This window comes from Emys orbicularis, chromosome 17, assembly GCF_028017835.1.
Source record: "Emys orbicularis isolate rEmyOrb1 chromosome 17, rEmyOrb1.hap1, whole genome shotgun sequence".
In the NCBI taxonomy this organism is placed as follows: Eukaryota; Metazoa; Chordata; order Testudines; family Emydidae; genus Emys; species Emys orbicularis.
The window spans coordinates 3,105,539-3,132,652 of record NC_088699.1 but is presented as its reverse complement, the minus strand read 5'-3'; the positions used below and the strand labels follow the sequence as shown (position 1 = coordinate 3,132,652).

The 27,114-nt window shown below is 42.3% G+C and overlaps 1 protein-coding gene across 1 annotated transcript in view; it reads right to left on the bottom strand.

Moving 5' to 3' along the window:
• EFCAB5 (EF-hand calcium binding domain 5) overlaps positions 1–5,930 on the bottom strand; it is a 45,976-nt gene extending 40,046 nt beyond the window's left edge. The window contains exon 1 of the mRNA XM_065418502.1: positions 5,365–5,930. Within this exon, the coding sequence (XP_065274574.1) occupies positions 5,365–5,930 (566 nt within the window). The remainder of the gene's footprint in view (positions 1–5,364) is intronic.
• Between the last annotated feature and the right edge of the window lie 21,184 nt (positions 5,931–27,114).

Below are 27,114 nucleotides of genomic sequence, written 5' to 3'. Positions count from 1 at the left end.
CATGAGGTCTTTTCCCCATTGAAATAGTTGATCTTTTGGGCAACAAACTACCAGTCAAACTCTATATAAACACTCACAATCCATGTCTTCATGAGGCAGCTCTTGGAAGGCGAGAATGTTTGTCATGAAGTGGATGTTTCTGCTGAAGGCCAGCGTAATTAAGAATTTGAATATAGAGCTTGAGTATCAAGTACATCACTATAGAGAGAGCCTTTTGTGGAAGGTGCATGGAACTCTCTCTGAGCCCAGAGACAGTCAGACATTTAGGGACAAAATTATCCCTGCTGCAACTCTAGTGACTTGCAGAGTTACACAAAGGGTGGATTTTGCCCTTAATGAATGCACCTTTCTACGATGGTGCTAATCATTAATTATGGAGATGTTCTTCAATTTTCCTGCCGAACATTTTAGCAGGAGCTGAAGGGTATAATTTTGCTTCACTTAATTTAACAACAAAATTGCATTACTATGCATTTGTCTCAGAGCCTATGTACCATTTAATGTAAGAATTGCACTGGCAATGAACTATGTTTAATGAATTTTCCAAAGTACTACTGCACAATAAAATCCTCACTGCTTTAGGATAGGGATAATTTGCCTACCATGCTTCTGTTTTTTGTTGAACACAGAGTTTGCAAGCCTGGACCAGAAGTGCCTCTCTTTCTTCTGGATTCTAGCTGTTTTCCTTCTCTAACCTATCAGAAGGGCATTTGCCAATCCTCCATTTTGTACCCAGGATAAAAGGATTTTATTAAACTGATCATGTATAGATTTTTTTTTCATTTGTAAAATATAAGTAAAGTCTCCAGGAAAACAACGCCATGAATGGCACTCATTATGCCTATAGCTACAGGGTAACAGCTCAACTATGGGGAGGAGGGTCTCGAGTTTTTTATTCCCATTTCAATGGATTGTTAAAGAGTCTTTGTCTCTGTATTGAGAGCGCCTAACTGTTCCTTTCACCCATGTACTGTGCGTTCACTGAGCCAGACATTGCTCTCAGCTATACAAGTCTATAGCTAGCAGAAGTAAGTGGAGCTACTCCTATTTGTCTCTTGTCACTGAGAGCAAAGTCTGGCCCCAGGACTGTAATTTAACCAGATGATTTCTCTTTTCTCCAAGACTGTTTTTTCACTTAAGGTGTGATGATAATCTGATACTATCCCTGACCTCTCACTATAGTTTAGGAAAAAGGCTTGCAATTATAAAACAATTACATTTTAATTAATAAATAATAAGGCCTATTTAATATGTTCTAATAATACACTGACTACAGTAATATTTATCACTAGGTCACTGTTAATTCATGGCCATTTATCATGGAGGCTTCTTAATCAATCACTCAGTTACCCAGTATGTGAGAGGCATATGAATGAATGAACGCGAGAGAGTCTTGTGAAACTTAACCCTCTTAGACCTTCTGCAATACTTGTGATTTTACTTGGGCCTCAGCGCTTCACAGTCCTATTTTAACAGGATTCTTGGAGGTGATTCCTGCAGCTCCAAATGGCACAGAGCTGTCTTTGTCTTGATCTGTTCCTTCATTTCCTTCTGTAGTGTTTTAATTCGGGATTATTTCTAATCTTGATAAAATGGTGAGATAGGTGGATCAGATCCAACCTCAGAATGAGCAGTCAAATTAGGGAATTTACAAAAGGGCTTGCCGACTACCACAAAAAAGTTATTTCTCACTTCTCCTAGCCTCTTAGATTTTAAATATTTGCTGTCCACTGGCACTGCCCAATTAACAGCCAAATATTTTGAAGAGCTGAGTGAAAACTGTGGGTCCTTAGCACCTCTCAGGACCAGGCCACATATGGCTGAGTTGTTAACCGCAAAGAGGTAAAGGTCTGAGCCTCTGGCTTCTTATGCCTACATAACAGTAAGTGTACTAACATCTCTAATTACCAATATAACAAGGGCAGAATGTGCCTCTGTTTTCTTTAATCTTTCCCTGGGGCCTTCACCGTGTCAGTGAAAATCCCTGCTAAAATCTTTCCCGCATTTGGCCTCACATGGGGCATTAAATCTAGTCTTTGCAACACCAGAAATTCTGGGGCTAGCTCATCTATGAATAAAATCATAACAAACGTCAGCTGAAGATGGATGCAGCTTCTGAGCTGATCTATCAACAGTGTTTTTGCTTTCGCTTTGAGATGAAAAGAAGGAAGACTGCTTGGATTGAGTCCCAGTGTAAACCCATAACACTGCAAACAGAACCCATCTCCACACCTGTTTTGGGACAATCTTGAGTATATTGGACTCAGGAAGAACTACCAGGCTGTGCAGAATACAGGGCTAATTAATATCGTTGAGCAGATTTCTGCCACAAGATGAGCATGTGGATTTGGCTTGGTGTAAGTAATGCCCTGTGGTTTAGAGTATGTACACGTTTATCAAGACCATGCAGACCTTGGTTATTACCAACCCTACAGAATGGAGCCAGTGTGTGAAGACTCACTGCTCAAGTGAAACACTATAGGGGAAACCTTGGCCCTGCTTAAGTCAACGGGAGTTTTGCCATTGACTTTGGTGGGGCCAGGACTTCACCCAATAACAAATGGCAGGTAGATGTACATACAAGAAGAAATAAATATTAAGGCAAGGAAAAAGATTTCAGTTTGCAGATATCAACTTATAAATGACAACAGGGAAAATTTATATTAAAAATTCCTTGATAAGGGCCTTTAAATTCAAACGGCACTTGGCTTAAAAAATCCACAAAATAAATGGGGAAACTGCCCTGCTCACTGCTAGGAAAAAGCCAGACTATGGGACTAACTGAAAGACAGCTGCTTTCTGATGTGATTCAGCCCCTGACACCTTGATACAATTGAACGGGGTGTTGGGAAACCTAATTCCCTTTTCTGGACTGCTTTACTAATGCTGCAAAGAGGAGATGTACCAGTTGCCAAATTAAATGGATCAAGAAAGTTCTCTGTAACTTAAAAATAGGAAATAAACTTAGAAACATTTCAACTATCAGCCCCTCTTCAGGAATGATTAGCAAACACAAAGCAGGATTAACTCCAATGTAAGAGTTGCCAAACTGCTTTGATGATTAATTTGGGCAGTGCCAAACACAAGGGACGGTACGTGCTATACACGCAGTGTGCTGCAATTTTGTTTCTCTAGGCAGCTTGTTCCAGCTATTACCTGAAAGGGCATGTAAATGCACTCTCCTTCTGATGTCCCTGGGAGCAGGACAAAGATTGTCCCACTGCGGAAGTTTCCATCAGGTTATAACAGTCCTGGGTAGGTGCACCATGGTGGGAACACATTTGTTAGTAATGCATTTGATAAGCAGAGATATCTTTAGGGTGACTCCCTGCACAAGAAGCATGTTTGGGAAGGAAGGCAGCCCCTGTTCTCCTACATACGGATGCATGAGTCAGCTGGATGCACTGGCATCCTTTGAACAAAACCAGACATTAATTCAGGTGTGAGTTGGTTTAGATAAAAAGGAATTTCTCCCACCCCACTCTCATGAACTCCCTGCCTCCCAACATGGTCGCAATTAAGGTGGGGATGGAAGAAGCCAGAGAAAGTTCAGCTGGGGGGGTAAAGTTTGGATAAGCAATTGAGGTGAAATTCTGGCCCTGTTGAAGTTAATGGCAAAACTCCCGTTGATTTCAATGGGGCTAGGATTTCACCCCTGAACTTTGGGTGCTTACATGAGCCATTCTGAGCTCCCCTTCCATTCCTGTCCTAATTTGTTCTTCTACTTGGAAAGCCAGTGACTCATGGCAAGTATTACGCACCAGTGCATGGTGGCAGCAAAAGCCATAGTGCAGGTATGGAGTCCCCAGATTTAAGAACACCAGACAAATCCTATGTTCCTGCCAGACACAAATATGGAAATCCTAAAATAATACAAACACAAATCCCATGATACTTCCTGTTACTGCCATGGCTGTGTAAATCCCCTGGCACTGACAGCCATGGAGAGGCTAACTGCTATGACTCCTCATACAGATTTCCTGAGCATCAGCTCTCGGACTCTTCCATAGCTGTCAAACTAAGAACTTGACTCCCAAATTTTAAACTGGAATTACCACCCCAAAGCAAAGGTAAAGCATGAAATCATAAATCCCTTAATAAACGGCAAGCCAAAATGCAGAGCACTCGTGTGCTGATCACCAGTCTAGCTACATTTAAAGGCAGGTAAATAGAGTTAAGTGCACTTCATAAGAGTCATTTATCACTGCTTTAATTGTATCTGGTATAGGTTATGTATGTGCCTATGTACTACAACAGCATATGCATTAAAAATACGAGAGAGAGAGAGAGAGAAAGAGAGAGAGATTTAACCATATTCCTTTATTCATTTAATTACTGGGAACTTCCATTATCTTAGTTTAGGGTCTAGACAGGAGACATTTTATGTCAACATCTTCTTTCCCTAATTCCTGACACCAGTTTTATGCAAATAGATGAGAGTACTCTACAAATCCAGTTATTCTACCAAAACAGACCCTGGAATAAAGTGATCGGGAAGTTAATGAGTAGTTCTGACATTATTGCTACCCACTCTGGTGCCTTTCATAAACACAAATGTTCACTTGCATATTTTTCTGAATTGACAAATCAAGATGAATGTATTATTTATGAATGTAGTGCAACTGAATTTTATAATCCCATCACGTTGTGAGATGCTGTTGAAAAAAATACATTAATTAAATAACACTGGACCAAACTGTGCAGAGAAAACCAACTCATCTGCTAAGTTAGGATGGGCAATAATGATCCAAAGGGAAGTGCTGATGGAAAGAGAGTCTAAAATGGCTGAAGGTGAACTGCTCTGAAATGAACATAGCTACAGAGGGATTATAGCAAACATTTTCCTGGAGGGAGTGCTCAAGGAGAACCAAGACAGCCCTGCCCTTTGTCCAGTCAAGAGAAATCCTCAGGATGGGCAGCAGAGGCAACTTGGCTAATCTTATTTCCATGATCTTTGGAGGGACATAAGGGGAAAAGGGCCTCAGGAGCGCCAGACCTATATTATTAACACTGGTGCTAAAAATGTCCAGAAAGGTCATACAGTGTCTTCATTCCATGTGCACAGTGTCAAATCAAGCACTACACAGTAGGGGTAGGATACTGCCTTAAATATGCATAAGCCATTGCTTGGCTACATCTGCCATGTGCTGGGATTTCTCTTGCTTCCAAGACTCAAAGAAGAGGACAGCTGCTGGCCATGGCACAGAACTCCATGGGATTCATTTGGTGCTGGAGGATACACTTTTGCCATCCCAGATTACAGTCACTGTATCCAATTAAGGAATGTACTGCTTTTTGTAAAATGAATACAGAGATACCATGAAAAGGGTATGCTACAACCAAGCATAGTTTAAACTCACTCACCTGTTAAGTGCCGTATCAGGCACCTGAGTTTTCAACTCCTCCATGACAGCCTTCATCCCTCTCTTGTAGGGATCTAGTTTTGCAGATGTGTCAAACTGAGGGTTATGCCTCATCAGATATTCTCCTAGAAAATTAATGGGATCAAACTTGGGTGGATCTTGGTCTGTTTCAAGCACCTTCTTTCTTTCTACCTCCATTAACAATTTTTCTACTCCTGGGACTAATGTGGGTAACAGTTTGTCGAGCAAATAGGCCCGGGTGTCCCTTGTCATCTTCTCTTCACTCAACCATTCCTTAGACAGCCAGTCCAGAGGTTCTTTCTTTTTTATCTTTTCTTCCTCTGCCTTACGTACGTGAATCTTTTCCACCTTTTCCCTCTGCAGATTCAACGCTCTCTGTTGTACCTTCTCATAGAATGTCTCTTTCCATTGAGCATCCTTCCTGAGACCTGGCAGCGTAGCACTCTCCTGGCTTCTCCTTTTTTCTCTGATGGGCATACTCTTAACACTAAGCTTGGGGAGTTTCAGTCCAGGAGTTTGGGCTTCATCTTCTGGCACAGCAGCCATAGTTCACTGTGATACATGCAAAAGCAGATCAACACTACGTGATTCTGAAAGACATGGCAGTATGATAGAAAATACCAGGGAAAACAAGGCTATACAGTTAGAAAACAATCAGTAGATGTTTCTTTTACATTCCTTTTCTAATTCAGAAATTGTTACTTTGCATTTCTAAATATATACAGCCCATTTCATCTGAGGAGTTTAAAATGCTTTACAAGCGTTAATTAGTTATGCCTCACAATGCCCCCGAGAGCTGCTGGAGCTAAATATTTGTATTCCCTTTTATGGGGGGAACTGAGCCACACAGAAGGGTTCTCAAGGTGACCCAGCCAGTCAAAGGCCGAGTTGGGAATAGACTCAAGCGTGCTGTCTATCAGTTCCCCATTTTAACCACTAGACAACAATTCCCCCCAATTTGAATGTTTTCCTTTAGTTCCCCTTCCTTGTTTCCAACTTTTCTAATAATTCCCATGAGACCTGGGATACAGGAAGTGATCCATGTGCAGTAACAGATGCCTGGGGCTGGGACTTTTCCATGTAGCATCAACACACCTATTTTCTGCTATTCAGAACTGCCCATTTTGTCTCCATCTTTCCCATGCCCTTGGGGAGCAGACAGTGAGGCCACTCGGCAGATACAACACCTACTTTATTTCATTTTTTGCAAATGTTTGTCCTCTGCACATTTTCCAGTGTGGAATGTTTCTCTCTGGGGTTGGGATCTGCCACCCATGCTATGGGACAGGGAGCTCTGGGTTAGGAAGATGATGAGACATTAAACTGGACCCTGAGGCTGAGTTGTTCTCCAGCATTTCATTCTGTGGGTCACTTTGAAAGTGGGTTAAGCTAAACAGAGTGTTCACACATAGAGTTATTCAGGAATAGCTACTGTGCTTTAAATTTACATCCCCATTAACTTTCAAGTGTAGACAAACCCTAATCTCAGAGACCTTATCTTCCTTCAATGTACCAAATTCCACATCTTGGTCTCTCATAATGTTCAGTATGTGGAGCACCAGGAAGGACTGTGTGGTCCTTGGATGGTGCATGAGCCACAATTTGAAAGCTACTTCTATTACCCTCCATACACACAGCTCTCATCTGCCTCTATGGGAGATACACACAGGGAATGCAGGCAGAATCTGGCCTTACTAGCCAATTCAGAGACCAAAACACCATCACCATCCTGCAAAACACCCCCAACCCAGGGTTAAACAACAACAAGGATAATCTCAGCATCAGTAACGTCCCTAAGATAGTTTGACCAAAGCAAGGTAATTCCAAGTTAAGGCTGAAACTCTGCCCTGGACTTGCACCGCCCTGAAATACAGGCACCTTTTAAAGGGTTTTTTGGCTGATTACGGCCTTTCAGTAGCCATATCAGTAGCGCTGCTTTTGATATATTTTGCTATTTCCACTTCATTCCTAAATACTTGTAGCTGTTCTGAAGAGTTGAGCTTTTCAGGAAATGCACAAAAGTGATATACGGCCATCTTGGCACACTAGTGTAATTGCTAGCATGTTGACTTTCTGGTTCCTAGACAGGATTTGAGTCCAAATATTGCCTGAAATTGGTATGATGATCCCTAGCAGTAAATTTCTGGGTTGGCTTTCTGATGGGTCTGGTGGCACCCTCTAGTCATTTGTGCAGGGTGGTGATTATCTGCTTTGGGGGTTGGGGAGGATGGATTTATATGTCAGGATGCTTGCCTGGCCCAAGCAATGTGTTATAAAAATGAGAGCTGTCTTTCCTGTTAGCGGATATAACCTGTAAAGGAGCACAGATTTATAAAGGCAAGAAAGGAACTTGTCAACTCTATCAGATTGCCATTTGTTAGGTGAGTTTCTTTCAGTAAGAAGTAAAACCAAGCTCCTTTTGAACATTGGTAAGACATAGGGGTGATAACCCAATGTCCTGGCCAGATTCTAAATGAAGTAGTTATGTTGTGCCTACATAAACTACTGTTGCACTTTCAACTGGTTATGGTATTTTTCTTCGCTTCATTATAGTGTTGTGCAGTGTTTCTGTGCACTGTTGAAACAGTTGCTGCATTCCACTCTAGAGGTAACCGCATTTCAGTGACGACTGATGCGATCCCTATATATCCCACATTTACCTGACAGGGTGATTGTGAGAATTAATTAATGTTTGTAAGGTGCCTTTACATTGAGTGAAAGACACTACAGAAATGCAAATAATCAATGGGTTTGACTCTCTATTCCATTAAGCCAGTTTTACACTGGTATAACTCCAAAACTGGGGTGAGGAAACAGGGAACCAGAAGCATTAGCAAACTAGGAGAAGGAGGAACATGAGAACAGTAAATAATTATTACAATATTAGCAACATTCATCCCAAAAGTGTCAGGATCATACTCCAAACCTTGCATCTGCCAAGAGTTACAGGGCCAAATTCTCAGTGAGTGTGAATTACCATAGCTTCATTGACTTCAGTGCAACTATGCTGATTTACACCAGCAGAGAATCTGGCCCATAAGTCACACAGCTCTCAAATGCTTAGACTAGTCCCAAGTACAATGTGCCCTGGTGGTAACGAGCATAACGTACAAAGACAAGCTAGTTTTGAACGCCAATAAAACTCACAAATTGATATAAAGTCTCTTCATACTGTTCAAATTGAAGGCAAGACAAGCCTTTCATTAGGATACCGTTTTCCTGGCTCCTTTTCTGTGCACCAAACATTTGTGCTCGATAGTCACACACACATACAATTTGATTACCTCTCTGCAGTCAGGATACTATCACTAAGATAAAAATCCACTCATAATCAAGGTAGGTTTCACTAGGGAGCTTTTTATTTATTTATTTAATTATTGTAAAAATTTTCGAAGTGATTATTTGGGGAATGTTTGACTTATTGAAGTGCTTTCAAAAGAAGAGGCCAGTCTGGGAATTTGTTTAGCCCTGCCATTGCCCAAAAAGAATTGTCTTTCCCCAAAGAGCTTCAGAAGGAGTTTTATCTGATTCGTCACAATGGCCCAAATCCTCCAGTATATTTAGGCACCAACGTACCTTTGAGGATCGATGCCATTGTGCCTAACATATTTGGAGTATTTTTTCTTTTTTTAAATCCTGGTTAAAATCAACCTTTAAAAGGACTGTAATTTTGCTTCCTGGAACTCAACTGTTTTTCTTACCTTCTGGGCAGGTACCAAACCAGAAATGTCTCCTCCCGCTTTCAGAGAGGCATTGCAGATGAATGAGAATTTAATATACACCCATCAGTTCCTAGCCATTAGAAAACTTACAAGTGAATTAGGGATTTCTCAGTCCTGCTGTGGAGCCAGGCTGTGAGTTTTACTCCTGGGTGTGTGTTTGAGGTTGCTAAGCAATAAATCCAAAGGTTGCTATGTCTCATCTACTACTCAGAACTGCAGTAGATTGTCTTCTGCCTTTGGCAGTTCAATATAAATTCTTCCTTAACTTACATCATTGTGTCATATGACCAGGGGAAAAAAAAGGTCTAAGGAATGGCAACACATATAGCACTAAATTGCCGTGCTGCCCGAGAGAATATCCATCAGTGCCTAGGGACAGTAGGCTGGCCTTCAGATTCAGGGATCATGAATTCCAGCACTGCCTCATTCACTAGGGACAGAAATGGAGAGTTTTTAGGCCGAGCTGAGGATTGTACCAAACAGATGTGAGAACCTGAGAGCATAAATAGAAATTAATTACAGGCCAAACTGAAATACACATTACTGGGTTCTTCTTTTCATTAAGAATCAAGAAACTTTGGAGTGGCCTGCGTAGTAAGACAGCTGCAGTAAACAGAAGGGGGTCTTTAAATACGCTGTTCCTTAAGAACAGATTTAGACTGGAATCTGCACGATACAGATCTATCATTATTTCTCTTATTCTTGTGTATAATGGAGAACCCGTTCCCCAGGATGAAAAGGAAGAGGGAAAGAAAAGTGGTCTGCATGAGACTAATTCAGTTCTCATTCACCCCGGTGTAAATAGAGAAGCACGCCAGTGGCTTCAACAGAATTACATTGGCGTAATTGAGAGCAGAATTTCTCCCAATGTCTTTATTGTTTGAATTACAAACTAGCATTTCTGGAATGGCAAACTTTTCCAGTAAATTGTATTTATCTTATGCTATTCTTTCTGCAATGCAATGTCTCTATACTTTTTGCTTTTTAAGATGCATGACCATGTGGATTGACCCATCTCCACCTGCACAAGAACTCTGGACTATGACTTGTATGTGCTACTTATCTTTGGGACTACTGCACTGTACCCTATCCTGCAGTACAGGCGTATGATTGTTCATTTCATGGGATATCAGAGACTGTCATAAAACATTAACCTTATCAACTTTAATCTACCAAAACAAAGGTTGAAAATATGATTGTTTTTCCAAAATCTGGTGCATTACTTGTTTGAACAGTGTAACAGGGTGTAGCAGGGCTCTCTTTGTTCCTGCCTCTGCTCTGCTCCAAAAACCACTCAGAGACCCTCAGGTAGGGTGACCAGACAGCAAGTGTGAAAAATCGGGACAGGGGGTGGGGGTAGGAGCCTATATAAAAAAAAGACCCCAAAATCGGGACAGTCCCTATAAAATCGGGACATCTGGTCACCCTACCCTCAGGTTCAGCAATCACCAGTGCAGTTTATTTACAGTGTTCAATGCCACCACCTTCTCCCCTGCAGTTTGGAGGTTTCAGCCTTAAGGGCGTCACAGTCTCTGCAGCCAGGAGGGAAGAGCTAGCACTGTCCTTCCCCTCTCTGGCTTCCCTCTGCTTCTTTCCTCTGGGCCTGTCTATAACCCCAGGCTAATTAGGCTGGCAGCTGTTTCCCCTTCGCCAATCAGGCACAGGTTTCTCTAGCCAGCTCCAATCTACCTTCCTTAATTGGAGCTGGCGTGACAGAGGGCTGGCTCAGGAGTCCCAGCCCAGCACTCCGTCACAAACAGTATTGTCCGTCTAATTCAGGAACGATTGAGTACTAATTTCAGATCTGGCTCAGTCTTGTGACTCTGGGAAAGTCACTTCACCTTTTTGCCTCAGTTTCCCACAGGGGGACATGAGAATTAATATATCTGTAAAGTCCCCTGAAGACGAAAAGAACTACAGGTAAAATTCACCCTGTGCAGAGGTCTACCCAAGGTCACAACACCACTTACATCCCACTTAAATTCTTGAAATAAAATTTGTTCCAAAGAGCTGAACTGGAGCTTAAATGGTGCATAAGTCTCATGTGGGTCCTCTAGAGAGGGATAAAATTAACCCAGCAGTGAGTATAATTATAAACTGGTGGTGGCTGCAAACCTCAATGGGGAAATATCACTTTAAATACATAGTTCAATTTATGGCCGCGTACAGGCACCAGCAAAGGCGCCGACTCCATCGGTGCTGGGGTGCTGGAGCACCCACGGGGAAAAATTAGCAGGTGCTCTGCACCCACCGGCAGCCAAGCTCCCCCCGCCCCCACCCCCTCCTCGCCTCCTCCTCCCCTGAGCGCGCCATGTCCCCCCTCCTCCCCCTCCCAGCGCTTCCCACCCACTGCTTAGCAGCTGTTTGGCAGCACTTAGGACTTTCCGGGAGGGAGGGGGAGGAGTGGGGACGCGGCGTGCTCCGGGGAGGAGGCGGTAAAGAGGCGGGGCAAGGGTGGGGACTTGGGGGAAGGGGGTGGAATTGGGCGGGGTGAGGGTGGGGTCAGGGGGGGGTCGAGCATCCACGGGGCAGAGGGGAAGTTGGCGCCTATGGGCACCAGGGAATTTTCTTGCAGACACAGCCTCCTGGGCGGTGTGGGGGAGGGGAGCAGCGGCCCCCTACCCCAGGGTTGCCGGCAGTGGTTGGGTCCTGCCCACCTCTGAGACACACAAGCTGGAGGAGCAGGCAGCCAGTAAGTTCCCCACCTTCCCAGGGCTGGTGGGGTCAGGCTTCAGCCCTTGGGTGGCAGATGACAGGCTCCAGCCATAGGGCTTCAGGCTCCGTTCCCCAGCCGTAAGGTAGTGAGCTCTGGCCCCAAGGTCACTCCCTGCTCCAGTGCCCCTGGCCCCTGCTGCCTCCATATCCACCTCCCCATCCAGGGCTTAATTTGTCCCCAGGCTTGCCGGGGCTGAGTAAGTCTGCTGTGAAAAGTAATATTTGTACATTTGTTGATATCACTTTTTCATAGCAGACTTAGTAACTAGCACGTCTTAAAAAAAAGCAACCAAAAAAAAAGCAAAAGACATAAGAAAAAAGACAAGAACATACAAAGCACCTTATTTGTGTTTCTATTCTGTTTAGGCCCAGTAAAGAATAGAGACAACTGTAAATTATTTTTATTATTGAGTCTGGAAAAAAAATCCTACTTAAATTACAATGATTTGGACATGGATCTGTGCATCTTTATTTGTTTTCCCTAAAGTTAATTAAGTATTTTAGGAAAAATTGTCAGAGCTTTTGCTGGTGGCTGCACTCTGAGGCCACCAAAAAAATTGTTGTGAGAACCCCTGGGGCCCATGTACCTAATCTAGTGTTGTCCCTGTCCCTGGGTTTGCTGGCCCCTTTAAGGTAGTCCGGGCCCAGGCTACCAATGACAAGCTATTTTAAGGGGAACGAGTATTTCTAGGCAGTTAACTGAATAACAAGCACCTTGGCCTGACAAAAGGCCATCTGGGCTCAGTTGTAGGGAGGTGCTCAGAGAGAGAAGCTCTCTGAAGTGAGAGGAGCTACCGGAGACCACAGATCCCAATGGCAAGGGCTGTGCAAGACCTGAGCCGAAAGGAAAGACTTTATTTCAAGTGTTATTGTATTTAATGAAGTAGAACCACAGCAGGGGAATTTTGTCTTACAAGCTTTTGGACTGTGTATAGTTCTTAAGAGGCCCTGAGAGAAGGGAAACTGAGGCAGGAAGTGCTGCAGCGCCACACTAGGTCAGCAGGGGGTGCTACATGGTAGGCATAGCCCTGAGACAGTACCCTGAGATGTTTTATTTTCCTCTGTGTGCTCATATAAATACTCTTTCAAAGGTCTGCATGGTTGTAATTTAGACCTTTGGCCATCTTTCTGCATATTTAATGTCCTTCTATATAAACAATATTCTCCTGAATACACTCAAATACCCATTTGTCCAGCTAAGGCACCCTTCTGTCCTCACTATAATACTAACTTCATTTTACTATATCGCATTTGTTTTCAGGCAGGGAGCATGAAACAAAAATAATCTAAATCAGCTTTCATGGGGAAAATACACCGAAATGAATTGTACATTTTTTTTACTATTATAATTAGCAAAACAGATGACTAGGGAATAGACACTTATTTTAGTGTATTTGCAAAATGTGTTGAAATAACCCCTAGATTACTGTAATAAAATGCATCTGAAGCTTTGGGCATGGAATTGTTAGAATAATCTAAAATGTGGCTTTAAAATGGATTCTAATTCTATTCACTTCAAATCAGGTTCTGCATGATTAATTCCTGTTTGTCTTTTCATTCCCTGGTGTACCTGATGTTTTTCTTTTGGAATTCAAAATGTTATTGTTGTTGTGGTCAATCTATAAATCTTTTTTAAAAAGGAAACTATCAATTGTAAAAATACTCTAATTTTCCTCAAAGCTGCTGTTAAACCACCAAATGAGAACAGGCGAGGGAAAACACTGGCAGGAGTGATCTAAATGGCTCTATTTTTATTTCTCTGAAATTTAAATACTGTGGGCTATAGCAAAACAGTAATCACGCCCTATTTAACTCGGATGTTATATCTTAATGTTTCCTCAAAGCAAAGCCCATCCTTCTGCCATCAAATACTTGTGCTGTGCTATTGACAAAATAACATGCTGAATATGTCATCACAGATGTTTTGCTGGGGAAATTCTTATTATATGTTATTTTTGGTTTTGTACACAAGATGAAGTCTGGGGGCATTCTGTGCCCTTTTACACTTCATAGCGGGACTATGCTATAATCGCTGATGTTTGGAAATACTGAAAATAAAATAAAAGGTGTGTCAGCAAGGGAACTATTTTCATATTTACTGAAGACAAAAATAATTCATGGTTTGCATGTGTTAAAAGCTCTCTGGGGCCAGTCCTGCTGAGCACAGTACCCACAGTAGCTTGCAGGATATGGGCACAAACTTATGATCCCTGTTTTATATAAACCATTGGCTGTCATTACCACAGGCTGCATTCTAATTGTTCTTTTAAATCAGAATACATTTCCTTTATAGCTTCCTCCTCTACACTTAAATGTTGCTGTTAAGAACTACTCCACATGCAAATTATAAGTTTCTAATGGCCTTCAATCCCCTGCATCTCTGTGGTTATTTTAGTTAACAACGGATTTATAAGAACTTTAGCTGACTATAGAAAACAACTTGGTTATTTACTTGTTAGGAATGACTTTTTACAAGTGTTTGCCGTTTAAATATTCCTGGAAGTGCCAATGAATATGTGAAAGTCAGAGAACTGTCTCTTGGTAGGCCAGTTCAGATAAGCATTTCTCTGATTACTCCTGGAGGGAAATCCCAGGACTTCCACTTTTCCAAATCTATTCAAAACGAAACCCCAGTGCCATCTGAGAGGATCGCCCCAAGGCATTGGGAACTCCTAACCTGCACACTGTTTACTATAGATTGTACTACAGAGATATGCAAATTGAGGATAGGTGCGAAATCCACCAGTGCTCACCCCCATGCCTGCAGGAAACCATCCATTGGAATTAATTAATACACCAAGCACAATACTTCACACAGAAAGGTAAAAAACAAGATCCCTGTCATAAGTTATGGGGTAAAAATCCTTCCCATCCTCAAATGTGAGGCCTCCTCCTGCTTCCATTGAAGATAATGGCAAAAATCTCATGGGAGCATGGACCATGAGTTGACTGTCAGTTCAACACTGTGCCTGTGAAAGCATCTCCTTTTCTGCTAAGCTTCTCTGTCGTCTCTATAACCAAATGCCAGGGAACACATAACATCTGATCCTACACTTCTTGTGTCCCCAAAGCTCCTGCAATAGGAGGTTTGGGTGTACATGGAATGCAGGATTTCTCCCATGTTTGTGCTTTTACCATGCCTCAAATTTTCTGTTTCTCAGCTTCCAAGCACACAGTACAGTTATTGCTCATTATAAGGCACATTTCTCATTTCAGATCTAAGTATAGCTTAATTTCACAGACCTGAACTCCAATCTCTTAAATTATAGTACATGGTTTAAATTGGAAGAGATGAATCAGGAAAATATTAAAGAATTCCCCACACCTCCTATTTTCCCTGTGTCCCTTGGATGGGATCCAGCAATCTGATCGCTCTTTTCCCTGATTTTATCTTTACCCCCATGAAACCCTGGGAAAAATAAATAAATAAAATTCCAGGCACACTAGAGGCCTAATCCTGAACTCCTTGCTAAAGGACTAATCCTGCATTGTGCAGGATCTGCATTGCAGAATCAGCGTCCACGGCAAAACTCCCAATGCAGTCAATGTGAAGTGCAACATTAGTCCCTGAAACTTAGATGAAAAATCTGAACTGAACATTTTTATTTGCATTCAAATATTAAAAAAATGTAAACAGATTGTTTTTTACCTTAGGGACTGGTCCACACTGCCCAGCTATTTCTGTTTCACTGAATCAATTCAAAGAATATACATTATGCAAATGTAAAATACAATTTAAAAATGCAGATGATGAAGATACAAGCAACCTTATGTATGTTTTAAAGTTATTAAAAACAAAACTGTATCCCACTCTGCCCAATGAAATTGTGTTTATCTATGACATCTTAATACGTAATTTTTTAGTTAAGTACATGCTGCAGTGGTTTGCTGAATTGGGACCACAGTGATGAATTGGAGCCACAGTGCTTACTAGCAAAGCTAGAGAAGAAGGAAGGCCTTGTGGTTAAGACCCAAAAGCCACAATCCCACAATTGAGGAAGAAGGCTGTGCTGATTTTAAAAAATGACATAGTTTAGAGGGGAAGTGAAGGCAGCTATAAAAATAAAAAAATAATATATAACACAAGGAGGAAAGGGAAATTAGATAGTAATGAATATAAATCAGAAGTTAGGAATTATAGAACTTTGATAAGGGAAGCAAAGAGACACAAGGAGAAATCTTTGGCCAGCAGAGTTAAGGACCATAAGAAAGTGCTTTTTCAATATATTAGGAACAAAAAGAATCCTGACAATGGTATTTTTCCACTACCAGTTGGAAATGGTAAAATTATCAATAATAATGTAGAATAGGCAGAAGTGTTCAATAAATATTTCTGTTCTGTATTTGGGTGGAAAAAGATGATAGTGTTATTTATATAGTGTTAATCTTCTTTCCATTCCACTAATATCTCAGGAGGATGTTAATGAGAAACTATTAAAGTTACACATTTTTAAATCAGCAGGTCCAGATAACTTGCACCCAAGAGTTTTAAAAGAGCTGGCTGAGGAGCTCACTGGACCATTAATGTTGATTTCACTAAATCTTAGCACACTGGGGAACTTCCAGAAGACTGGAAGAAAGTTAATGTTGTGCCAATTTTTAAAAAGGGTAAACGGGATGATCTGGGTAATTATAGGCCTGTCCGCCTGACATTGATCCTGGGGAAGATAATGGAACAGATTATATGGGACTTGATTAATAAAGAATTAAAGGGGTAATGTAATTAATGCCAATCAACACGGGTTTATGGAAAATAGATCTTGTCAAACTAATTTGATTTTTTTATGAGACAGTTATGCCCAACAGTTCTATGTTAGTAAATGCTATGCCCAAGAGCAAATGTTTAATGATCAAGCAACTGAAAGCATTTTTAAATGAGATTTCTTCTCTACTTAAGTTCTCCAATGTCAATTTTTTTAAAAGGCCCAATCCTGCAATCCTACACAAATCCAGAGGGTTGTAACTTTTTTTTAAATTAAAGGATTAAAATTTTAAAAAAGGTAATGAGTCTGTTACAGGGGTCTGTAACAACCTTAATTTTTTAAAAAAGGACATAATAATGGCTTCCATTTACTTTACATGTGAAATAATTGTTTGTAAACACTTCTTTTTGCCGTAAATGAAACCTCTTAAAATTCCTTTGATCATGAACTTCTCATATTACTTAACAACAATTTTTTACACATAATCAGCTATATCAGAGTCATTGTAACACATGGGGAAATTTTTATAAGGAAGCAAAGGGAATGCACTGGAGTGGAAAAAAGCAATCCAGTTACAAAACTAGATCACATAGAGGATCACAACACAAAAGGAGTATTCTTTTCTATCTCTTAAAATGCAAGTGAGACCAGAAAGAAGAGATTAAGTTTGTACTGATCTCCTGAACAACCATATCTATATTCTATGCTTGCTTATACAGAGTGCAGTACACTGCTGAAAATAAAATCTATCTAATAGAAGTGGTGAAGGTACCCGAAGGTTCAAAGCTAGAGACTGTCATAAAAAGCTTGTCATAGTATATGATCATGCAAAGCATAAATATATAAAAGAGTAAAAACATCCTCTGGTTGGAAAACTATGGAATACTTAGAGCCGGGGGAGGATAGCTTATAAAGGAGCTGGAGGTAATTTTCCTGATATCTCCACTATAAATCACGTAGCAGTGCTAACATGCTTTCCATAAAAACTATGTTTCAAAATAATAATTTGATGGTTGTTATAAGCAGTTCAATGACACTTTCTTTATGTATGCAGTGTTGTTATAGCCACATTGGTCCCAGGATATCAGAGAGACAGAAGTTAGTCCAATAAGATAACTCATCCACCTTGTCTCTTTACTTGCTTTATGCATGTTTCTTTGCTTATTCTCCCCTTCTAATCTGATCCCCAAAACAGGTGGATTTTTGTGGATTCCGTATGTTCAAAGTTCTCACTTTCTGCATAACCCTGAGTGAAGCATTCCCGCAAAAATCACTTTCTAAGCTCAGGTTTATTTTAACAAGTCTGTTTTTCAACCTCCTTCATCCACTAGGAGGCAAACGCTCATTAGTGAGCTTAACTTTTGTCCCGTGCTAAAGGATAACTGCCGTACAATTTGCAGAGCCTGCCTGATAATTATTTTGACTGCAGGCATTGGGGGATAGACCAAAGAACTAGCACTGAGGGCTTTTCTTGTGCTTAGATGTAAAGGGCCGAAAGCTTCCGTGACAGTTCTGTCAACCTGAAGGAGGAGATGAGAGTGAAATGCACTGAGTGCCTAAGAGGAATGGATGGGTTAATGCAAGCTGTTGGAGAAGAAGAGTGCTTGCTTTCTGTTTAAAATGTATTATGGTCTCTGCTAATCACATGTAATGTTCTCATTAGATGCCTACAAAAGGCCGATTCTTCATCCCATTAACTTCAATGGCAAAACATGACCCAAATTGCTGAATCCGCAAAACAAATAGGTTTTGCTCAAGCTGTTAAGATAACAGTATTGCTGCCCACCTCTCACCCCCCCTCGCCCCCACCCCTGCTCCCAGACTTCCACACTTTGAATTCTGGGGGGGGGGGCATTTTATGGCTTAAATTTGTGGGCGCACATCACAGACCCATCACTTTCTAGGTATCTGGGCCTCTGGATTTAGTCAGTGGCTCTCCCAGAGAATCCCAAAAGGGGATTGGATGCTGTTTTCTTTAGAGGATGGCTGGAATATTGGGGAATTACAAATATATCATCTGTGTTGCCAACTCTAGTGATTTTATCATGAGTGTCACAGGAAGTTTTTCTTAAAGCCCCAGCTCCTGGATCCATGGGATTCCACCTCAGCTTTCATTTTCCCCCTCAAAAAGAACAAGAAGCAGCAGCGACGTGATCCCAGTGCTCCCTAAAGACTCAAAAACCAGAAGGTAAACAAAAATCACCCCGCAGCTATTAATTATTATTTAAATCTCATTTTAAGCTGATCTCATGATTTTGGAGGCATGATTGTTGAACCCTTGAGGGTATCTGCCATAGTGATACACCCTGCTGAGTTCCTCCTGGGAATCCTTTCCAATAGGGGAAGGGCCGAGCCCCGAAGAGCCCAGTCCTGCGCCCGTTTCCCAAAGGGAGTGGAGCAGAAAAGGGCTCTGCAGCAGCCCCAGCAGAGCAGGGGTTAAAGGCTGCTGCAGCAGGGCGGGGGCATGGCTGGGCTGACAGGTGGCGCATGCGCCTTGGCGCCTTATTGTGCCCGGCCGGCCCAACCCCGCCGCGCCTCACTCACTCGGCGAGGGGCCGTTGGCGAGTGCTGAGCTACTGCCCCCGGCGGTCACCGCGGCGCTGCCGCCGCCTCCCTCCCCACCCGCCCGGCTCCGGGGCCCCGCCATGGAGTAAGGCCCCCTCCCGCGGCCGGACGGGGCCCCCGCCGCGCCTCGATGGCTCTGGTAACGGTGCAGCGCTCGCCTACCCCCAGCGCCACCTCCAGCCCCTGCGCCTCGGTGAGTCTCCCCGTCCGGCCGCCGCCTCCCTGCCGGCGCTCGCTCGCTGAGGCGGAGGGAAAGGCAGTTGGCTGCCACATCGGGTCCGGCCGGTGTTTGTACGCATGCGCGCTCCGTGCCGCCTGCCCCCCTCTCTTCTCCCGGGCCTGACAGCTGAGCGCGCTCAGGGCAGCCCCAGGGATGCTGCAGGCTCTGGGCAGGCACTGAGCCTGGGGACCCCTCCTGGGCAGCGGGGAGGGGATAAACAGGATCGCTCTTGCTCCCCCCCCCCCCTGCCTTTTGCAAAAATTTCATTATAGCGTGCTTGCAAAACGCTTACGTGAATCAATGTCTGGGTCACGTATATACCACTCCCCCATGTGGTTCTGGCCCATCTGTGTTGCTCTGCTGCAAAGAAATAGACTGGGGAAGGGGGTTCTCTCCTGGGCCATTTCTCTAGAGACTGTGTGGGTTTCCGTTTGGGGGTTGTTGGCTTTTAATTTATTGAAAGCAAGCTGATCAGGTCAGGTGAGTCTTAAAAATATGGGTATCATGGATGGAATGTTTTACCCAACTTCAGATGTAAAATGTTTGCAATGAAATAAAGTTTCAGTGGAAACAATTTGTTTCTGGGTTTAAATGCTGCCCTGTAGTGTTTGTCACATAGTTCAGGGTGTAAAGGAGATGAATGAGAACCACCAGAAAGTGAAATGGACTATAAATAAACTGGCTGTCCAGTGTGCAAGAAATGTAAAAATCATTGGTTAAAAGGAAACTGGGATTCTAATAACTGACAATGTTAAATTCCTCCCCTACAGAACTGTATTCTAAAAATGAAACCTGGTATTTGCCTTCATGCATCTTCCATGCATGAGCTTTCTTTCAGAAAAAGCAACTAGATTTTCCTTCTCAGTGCTGCATGTAATCTTCAAAAAGCTATATCAAACCGAGACCGTGTTTGAAACAGGAAGATTTTAAATCTCTCAGTGGGAGTGAAAGCTCTCATGAAAGGAGTCTTAAAAACTACCTAAAATTAATCCCAAATCAGGGAGTGTGGCAGGTTGTGAAAATGATGCTGTCATATTCAAAATCATATTTTGTTTAAAAGGGGGGGGACTGAATGTGAAGCCTCTAAATTACTACTTACAATTACTGTAGTTTGTTACTAGCAGTTAATTGAGGATGGCAATGAAAACTGCGAAGTGGCTTTCACTTTGTTTATATTTAGTTTCTAGGTGGCTTCACTTTGAAAGTCTCCTGTATTATCACACATTATGTTTAGGTTGCAAATGCTTCAGGGGAATGTTGAAATCCCAGTTGTTTCTGCTAAAATAAAAACCGCTCTGAAAATATTTCTTGTTGGGTTGGGTAAAATCTCTTTTGATCTAAATTGTGGATTAACTGTTTGATAATATCACATCAAACGTTATTTTGGATACAAAGGTATTAACACCTTTGGTTTTTTTTCCTGTCTTGCTAAGACATGCCTGTTTTATTAGCAATGCAGATTAACTCCACTTGTGTTACTTTGCTATAAATATTGATAAACTCTGTTACTTCATCATATGTTGTTTTCACAACCATGCATGGGGAAACAGTCTATGCTTAGCTGCTTCTAACTTCTTCCATGTGTAAAACACTTCAACAGTTAGCCTAATGCCTCTTTAGGGTAGGAATTCTTGTCTTGGTGACAAGACTGATTTAAAAAAAAAATAATAATAATAATTCATACCCCCCCCCAACTGATGCCTACTCTCAAATAGCTCCTTTCATTTAAACTTGTCATGATGATCACTCTACAAGGCTGCCCTGTTTGGTGCAGCTAACTAGCCTGTTTCCTTTCTAGGTTACCAAAAAAGTTGCTTTGGATCAGGCTCACTCTGAACAGTTAGGAAAGAGAGTGTGGATGCATGAATGCTATGGGTGTGTACAGAGAATACAACCTTTAACATATTTAGCAGCATTAGTTCTCTTTCCTCATTCTAATAAAATTGAGATATAATCCGCTAAACTAGTCACCGTAAATCCTGTGGTACTCTTCACAAGAATAAGTGTGTGGGCTCTCGTGTCCTGACCAAACTTTCACTTTAGTAATTACTTTCTGCCTACCTAAAACTCTCCTTGCAGTCTCAAGTGGAAATGGTATTCTTCACTTTCTGCCCAAAACTGTTGTATGGGGTTTTTGTGAACTCTTCAAATGCCTTCTGCATTTCCTTGGTGGTTGAAGCATGTTTATAATTATTATTATTATTATTACTACAAATAATAATATAAAACTGTAAAAGTCCTTTGCAATCTTTTAGAATGAAAGGTGCTTTAGAAAAATATATGCTAGTTCAGCTCATCTGCATATCTGCTGCTAAACTTTCTTCAATGTTAAGCAAAGTATAGCATTTGGTTTCAATATATTAGCTATGCCACCAAGCTCAAAGAGTCACTGGAGTTAAGTCTCCAATCTTTGTCCATTGAATGCCACAAGAATTCCCAAGCTACGCTGTAGTGGAGACTGTCCTCTAGCTCAGTTTGGCAAATATCCAGCTCTTGTCAGAATTCCACTGACCTGTGCAGTGCAGTGCCACTGGGTACCTGTGTGAGGAGGTTGGACTGAAAATTTCCTGGTGAGATGGCCCAAGAATTTCAGGTGATGGTCCCAAATGAAATGCTGAAGGCTTGTGATTCTGACAAGTCTGTCATCTTGTTAATCCTCCTTAAGGTCCTTATCCTGAAATTGACTCTGTTTGGGAGGTCCCCTCTGCCCAGGGAGAGCCCCGTTGATTTCAACAGGATTCCGCACAAGTGCAGGAGTCTGCTCATTGAGTCCCTTGTAAGAGCGGGACCTGCAATTCTGTGGGAAAATGTCTGTAATTTAGCAAGATGTTTGGTCAAACTGTGCCTTAATCCTTTCTCCATGTGCACAGGATCACAGGCTGATCATTTTTCTACAATAAATAAGACTGCCTGCTGTAATGTTCTAATAGACTAATCGAAAATATTTTTTATTTTTTATTTTGCTACATATGGATATTTTACGTGTGGACACCAACATGTTATACCAATCATCTGGAGTTAAATGTAAACCCCAACGTTTTGTTCCTTCTCTAGGTAACGTGGGGATGAAGTCAAGTTAAATCTGATACATTAGTCCTCCACAGAGTGTAGAAGTCTGACCTGTAGCTTGATGTTTTCATGTCTTGACATAAAAATTCTCAGACTGCTGCTTTGCCATCTCAAACTGGGAGTGAGGAGGAAGTGTCACACTTGTGTATGCTTCAACAGGTGACCACATGGAAGAACTAATTCAATTTTCAGGTCACTAAAGGACTTTGAGGACAGAGTCCCTTTATAAATTGGTTGATGCTCTTCTGTTAGGAGCAGACTCTCTAGACAAGAAGAAGAGGTTGAAATAGTGTAGTGTCAATGTCCTTGAACCACAGGAGATTTCTGCATTGTGTGCTATAAAAGTATTCTAATTGGCTTCCCGGGATTCAGGGGAATAGATGATTCAAATGACTTTGAAATTGGATGGTTTTATTTATAGATTATTATTTTTTTTGTCCTCATTGCCATAGAATTTGAGCACCTCACAAATATTTATTGCATTGTAGAGGAGTGTTTCATACCGTGATTTGCCCAGGTTGTTATAGATCTGCACCATGATCTCTTAATTGTCTGTCTGAGTTTCTGATCGTAGTTTGGCTTTTGACTATGCTGGCACTTTTATCAAAAAAGAGAGACCTCTGTGCTGCATCCTACAGAACATTTCCATTCTTTCTACCAGAAGCAGAAGCTGGAATTATCAGAAGTGTTTTATGGGCAGAGTATGGGTTCAGGGGCGATTTCATCAAGCTGGAGTACGTGGTTATTGTGGGAGTTAGAGAGGGGATATTTTCATCAACACATCAGCCTATGTTTAAGAGCTGAAGGATGTGAACCTTGTAAAGATTTCCAGTTTCTCTTCTGGAATATTGGTTGTTTGCTTTTTAGGCAAAAGTCTAGTTCATGTTTTAAGAGTAAAGGATGGCTTTTTATCAGTGTGTTTTTCCCTTTAACTACAGCAAAAACTGTCCCTCTTCTCCCTATCTGAATCCCCACACTCCTCTGGAATTGTGTATGTGGGGACATGGCATGTGTGGTGCTTGCTGGCTCACACCGCAAAAAATTGCGATGCTGTGAATATTTTACACATAAACCTAAAAGTGAATGCAGATCTAGTCTCAAATACTTCCCTGTTTATAACCTACAGCTAGAAACCGTGCTTACAGGAATAGAATTCGGCCTGGCTTACCCTTAAAACTTAGCTCAGTGTGGAAGATCCACACTCTTGAGTGTCGTAGCTAAGCTGACCTTGGTGTAGACACAGTTAGGTGGACTGAAGAATGCTTGCAAAGTCCTAGCTGCTGTCACTCGGGGAGGTGGAGTTCCTACAGCGAGAGGAAAAACCCTGTCCATTGCTGTAGCACACTTAGCTATAGGAGCCAGAGAGGCTTGGGGCCAGATCTCTAGTAGGGAGGTTGGAAGGACCCAGGCCCTTGGTATCCTTCCCTTTGGGAGACTCTGTCTCACTAGTTGCGAATGCCTGTCAAAGAGGATCCTGGGAACCTGGCCTTGCAAAGTTCTTCTCGCGTCCCCACTCCACCCCCCAATGGCCTCATTTCAGTGGAATAGTATGTAAACTGACATCAGCTGGACTCATGTGCAGGCTGCTCCAGCAGGCTGTGTGGAAACCTGCTGTCTGAATTTGGACAATGCCAGAGAAAGCACTGCCACATTCTGCTTTGCTGTATGTCTTCCAGAACCTTGCCCTAGTCTGTTCCCAATAACTCGGCCAGATGCCTTGCAATTTGTCAAGGTTAAATCAAGCCTTGTTCCAAGATATAATGAAGATTTGAGCTGGAGGACTCTATGGGATTTGTTAAAGGTGGAGTGAGATCTTGCACAATTCACTGGCTTGTCTATTCTCCGGCTCGTCTGAGACCAATAGAAATCTATGAACCGCTCCTGTGTGTTTTGGTTCCAAGCAACCTTTTCCTCTCCCATGGAAAAAATTCTCTCTCCCGCTCTGTGTCTTCAGGAATTGTGGTAGTGGCTCAACCCATGCTTTCCAAGACTTCAGTTATAAAACTAAGAGCTGGAAGTTTGCATGGCAAAGTCTGGCTGTGGAGGAGCGTTGGAAAGCAGCACAAGTCTTCTCCAGAGAGTATCTGTCCATGCAGTATATGTCCACAGCAAATTAACTTTTGCTGACAGTTAAGTGCTAAATGAGATTTCTCTGAATCTGTCTCCTAATCTTCTTGCTTTCTCCTGTGTCGCACAGAAACTGATCATTCAAAAAAGACTTGCGTCCTGATTTAATCATATATCTGTTAATTCAATAAACGCAGAATTCTTCACTACCACACATAAAATGCACTGCATAGAGATGGTCCTCGATGGTTAGTGTATGCAAGCGTTTCAAATGTGCCGATGTCCGCAGCGTGTAGGCAGCATTATTAAATTAAGAATAGTCTCCTTCCTGTCTGAACAAGAACCAGATTGTCACCCTTCTCCATTTTATACCATCTCCTAAGTGCTGTTGTCTCAGGAGAGATGTTGGGGCATTGTGCACCTGCTGTTATTCTGCCAAGAGTCTTCTACTGTTCTCTGAAAGTTCCAGGACTTGGGCTTGTCCTGATCTCTGGCACCTCATGGTTAATACCTGCCTCTATCTACAATTTTCTTAGATGTGTCCAATTGGTCTGACGTTTGTGTGCATGAGATGGAAATGTAAAAGCTCGGTTGCTTAGGCTCTAAATCTGCTTTGACCAATTGTGTCCAGTTGTTTACTACTTTCCTCTTCCATGGTGGTCTTTTTAATTGTACTGGTTCCATCTCCATATACACTAACCTAAAATATTGGAGGAAAACCTGTTGATGTCATGCAGAATGGAAGTCTGGGGTGTGTTTGATCTGGTAGCCAGAACATAGCTGATACCGTATATACCTGGTGTAAAAGTCTCTGCATCGGATTTACAGGTTAAGGCCCTGGAGGATGTTACAGGTGACCTTACTGAAAAGCTTACTGTGGGATCCCCGTTAGCATGATGAGGTGAACAAAGGAACGTGGCCCTGATGTTGCAGGACGCTGCCATCTTCTGAAACAATTGCTATAGAACTGTCTCTTATTGGTTTTTAGTAATTCTTTCATTAATTTTTTTGAAGGACAGCTCCACAGAGGAAAAGCAAAATAATCCTGTCTGACCCTTTCTTGAGACGTGAAAGATCTGGGCAGGCAATCAGGCCCTGACTCTTTTCCAGTAAGAGAGCATATTGTTTCCTTAAGGGTAGGGAAGGCAACTGACCCAGAAAGAGGAGATGCTGTTTTCATTGTTATAAAATTCACAACCTAAAACAACAAAACCTTAAGCCAGTCGGCTTCCCTCTTGATCCCAGGAGGTTAGCTAAAGTGGGAAGCAGGTATGTTTGGGAACCTTTGTCATTTTCTGTCTTCAAGTTCCTTGCTGTTAGAATGTACAGGAAATATTTTCCTCACTAGTTTAAGAAACTAAATATAACCGTTCTCTGTTTTCTTTATTTTAATAGTGCTTTCCGAGCTTTCATTAGTAGTAGGCAGTCTTTGCAATAGAATTGCTAGGCAAAACACTAATTGACTGACCTCTTAGCCCAAAGTGGCTGCAACAACACTGCAAACAACTCTCCTAAACTGATCAGTTATTACTACCTTTTAAAAATCTCTTCTCTCCTCTGCAGTATTTATCAGAGTGGTAGTCTATCTCTGGAGTTGCATTAATCTAGGGGTGGCCAACTTGTGGCTCCGGAGCCCCACGCGGCTCTTCAGAAGTTAATATGCGGCTCCTTGTATAGACACCGACTCCGGGGCTGGAGCTACAGGCGCCAACTTTCCAATGTGCCGGGGGGGTGTTCACTGCTCAACCCCTGGCTCTGCCACAGGCCCTGCCCCCACTTCACCCCCTCCCCTGAGCCTGCAGTTCCCTCACTCCTCCCCCTCGCCCTCCGAGTCTCCTTCAAGCCACGAACAGCTGATCGGGAGGTGCGGGGAGGTGCTGATCGCTGGTGGGTGGAAGGCACTGGGAGGAGCTGATGGGAGGCTGCTGACCTATTACTGTGGCTCTTTCGCGATGTACATTGGTAAATTCTGTCTCTTTCTCGGGCTCAGGTTGGCCACCCCTGCATTAATCAGTTACATGAGCGATCACTAGTTCTTATCAAGATGTGCTGATAAAGTCATGGTTTTTTTTCTTCTTCTGTAACGTGTGCCAGTCCTAGAAATGTCCCAGGTAACTGGCATCACTTCATTCTGAGATAAGGGGCGGAGGAGAAGGTGGAAGTTCTAAAACCTTTCAGATGTGTGTGCAGCTCTTTCAAACTATCTTTCAGAGACAATAGGTGAGAACTGGACTCAACATGCACCAGACTTTCAGCATCCTCAAGCGGCAGGGTCTGGCAAACAAAGCGGTATAAAAACCTGGTTGTAGATCAGGCTTTTGCAATTTTTGTTCACTTTCCAGATCTACAAGAAAATAGCAGAGGCCCGTATCCTCTGTTTCATAGTTTGCTGCATAATAGAAGGGTTGAGGTTTATTTGTTTACTTTTTAAAGTATCTGAAACTGGGTTTTAGCCTGCTGCCCAACACAAGTCTTTTTGACTTGCAAAGAAGAACTTTACCTTCTGCGTACACATCCGTCATAGATATTGTGATGCTCTTCTCTGCAATGACCAGCTTAGTTAAGCAGGGGGCAGATAAGTGTGCCTGCAGTGTCAAGTATGGCTTAGCGACTTTTCAGTTGTCAGGCCTTCACCTGCAGCACTTGGTTGTCTTGGAAACTAGCAAAAA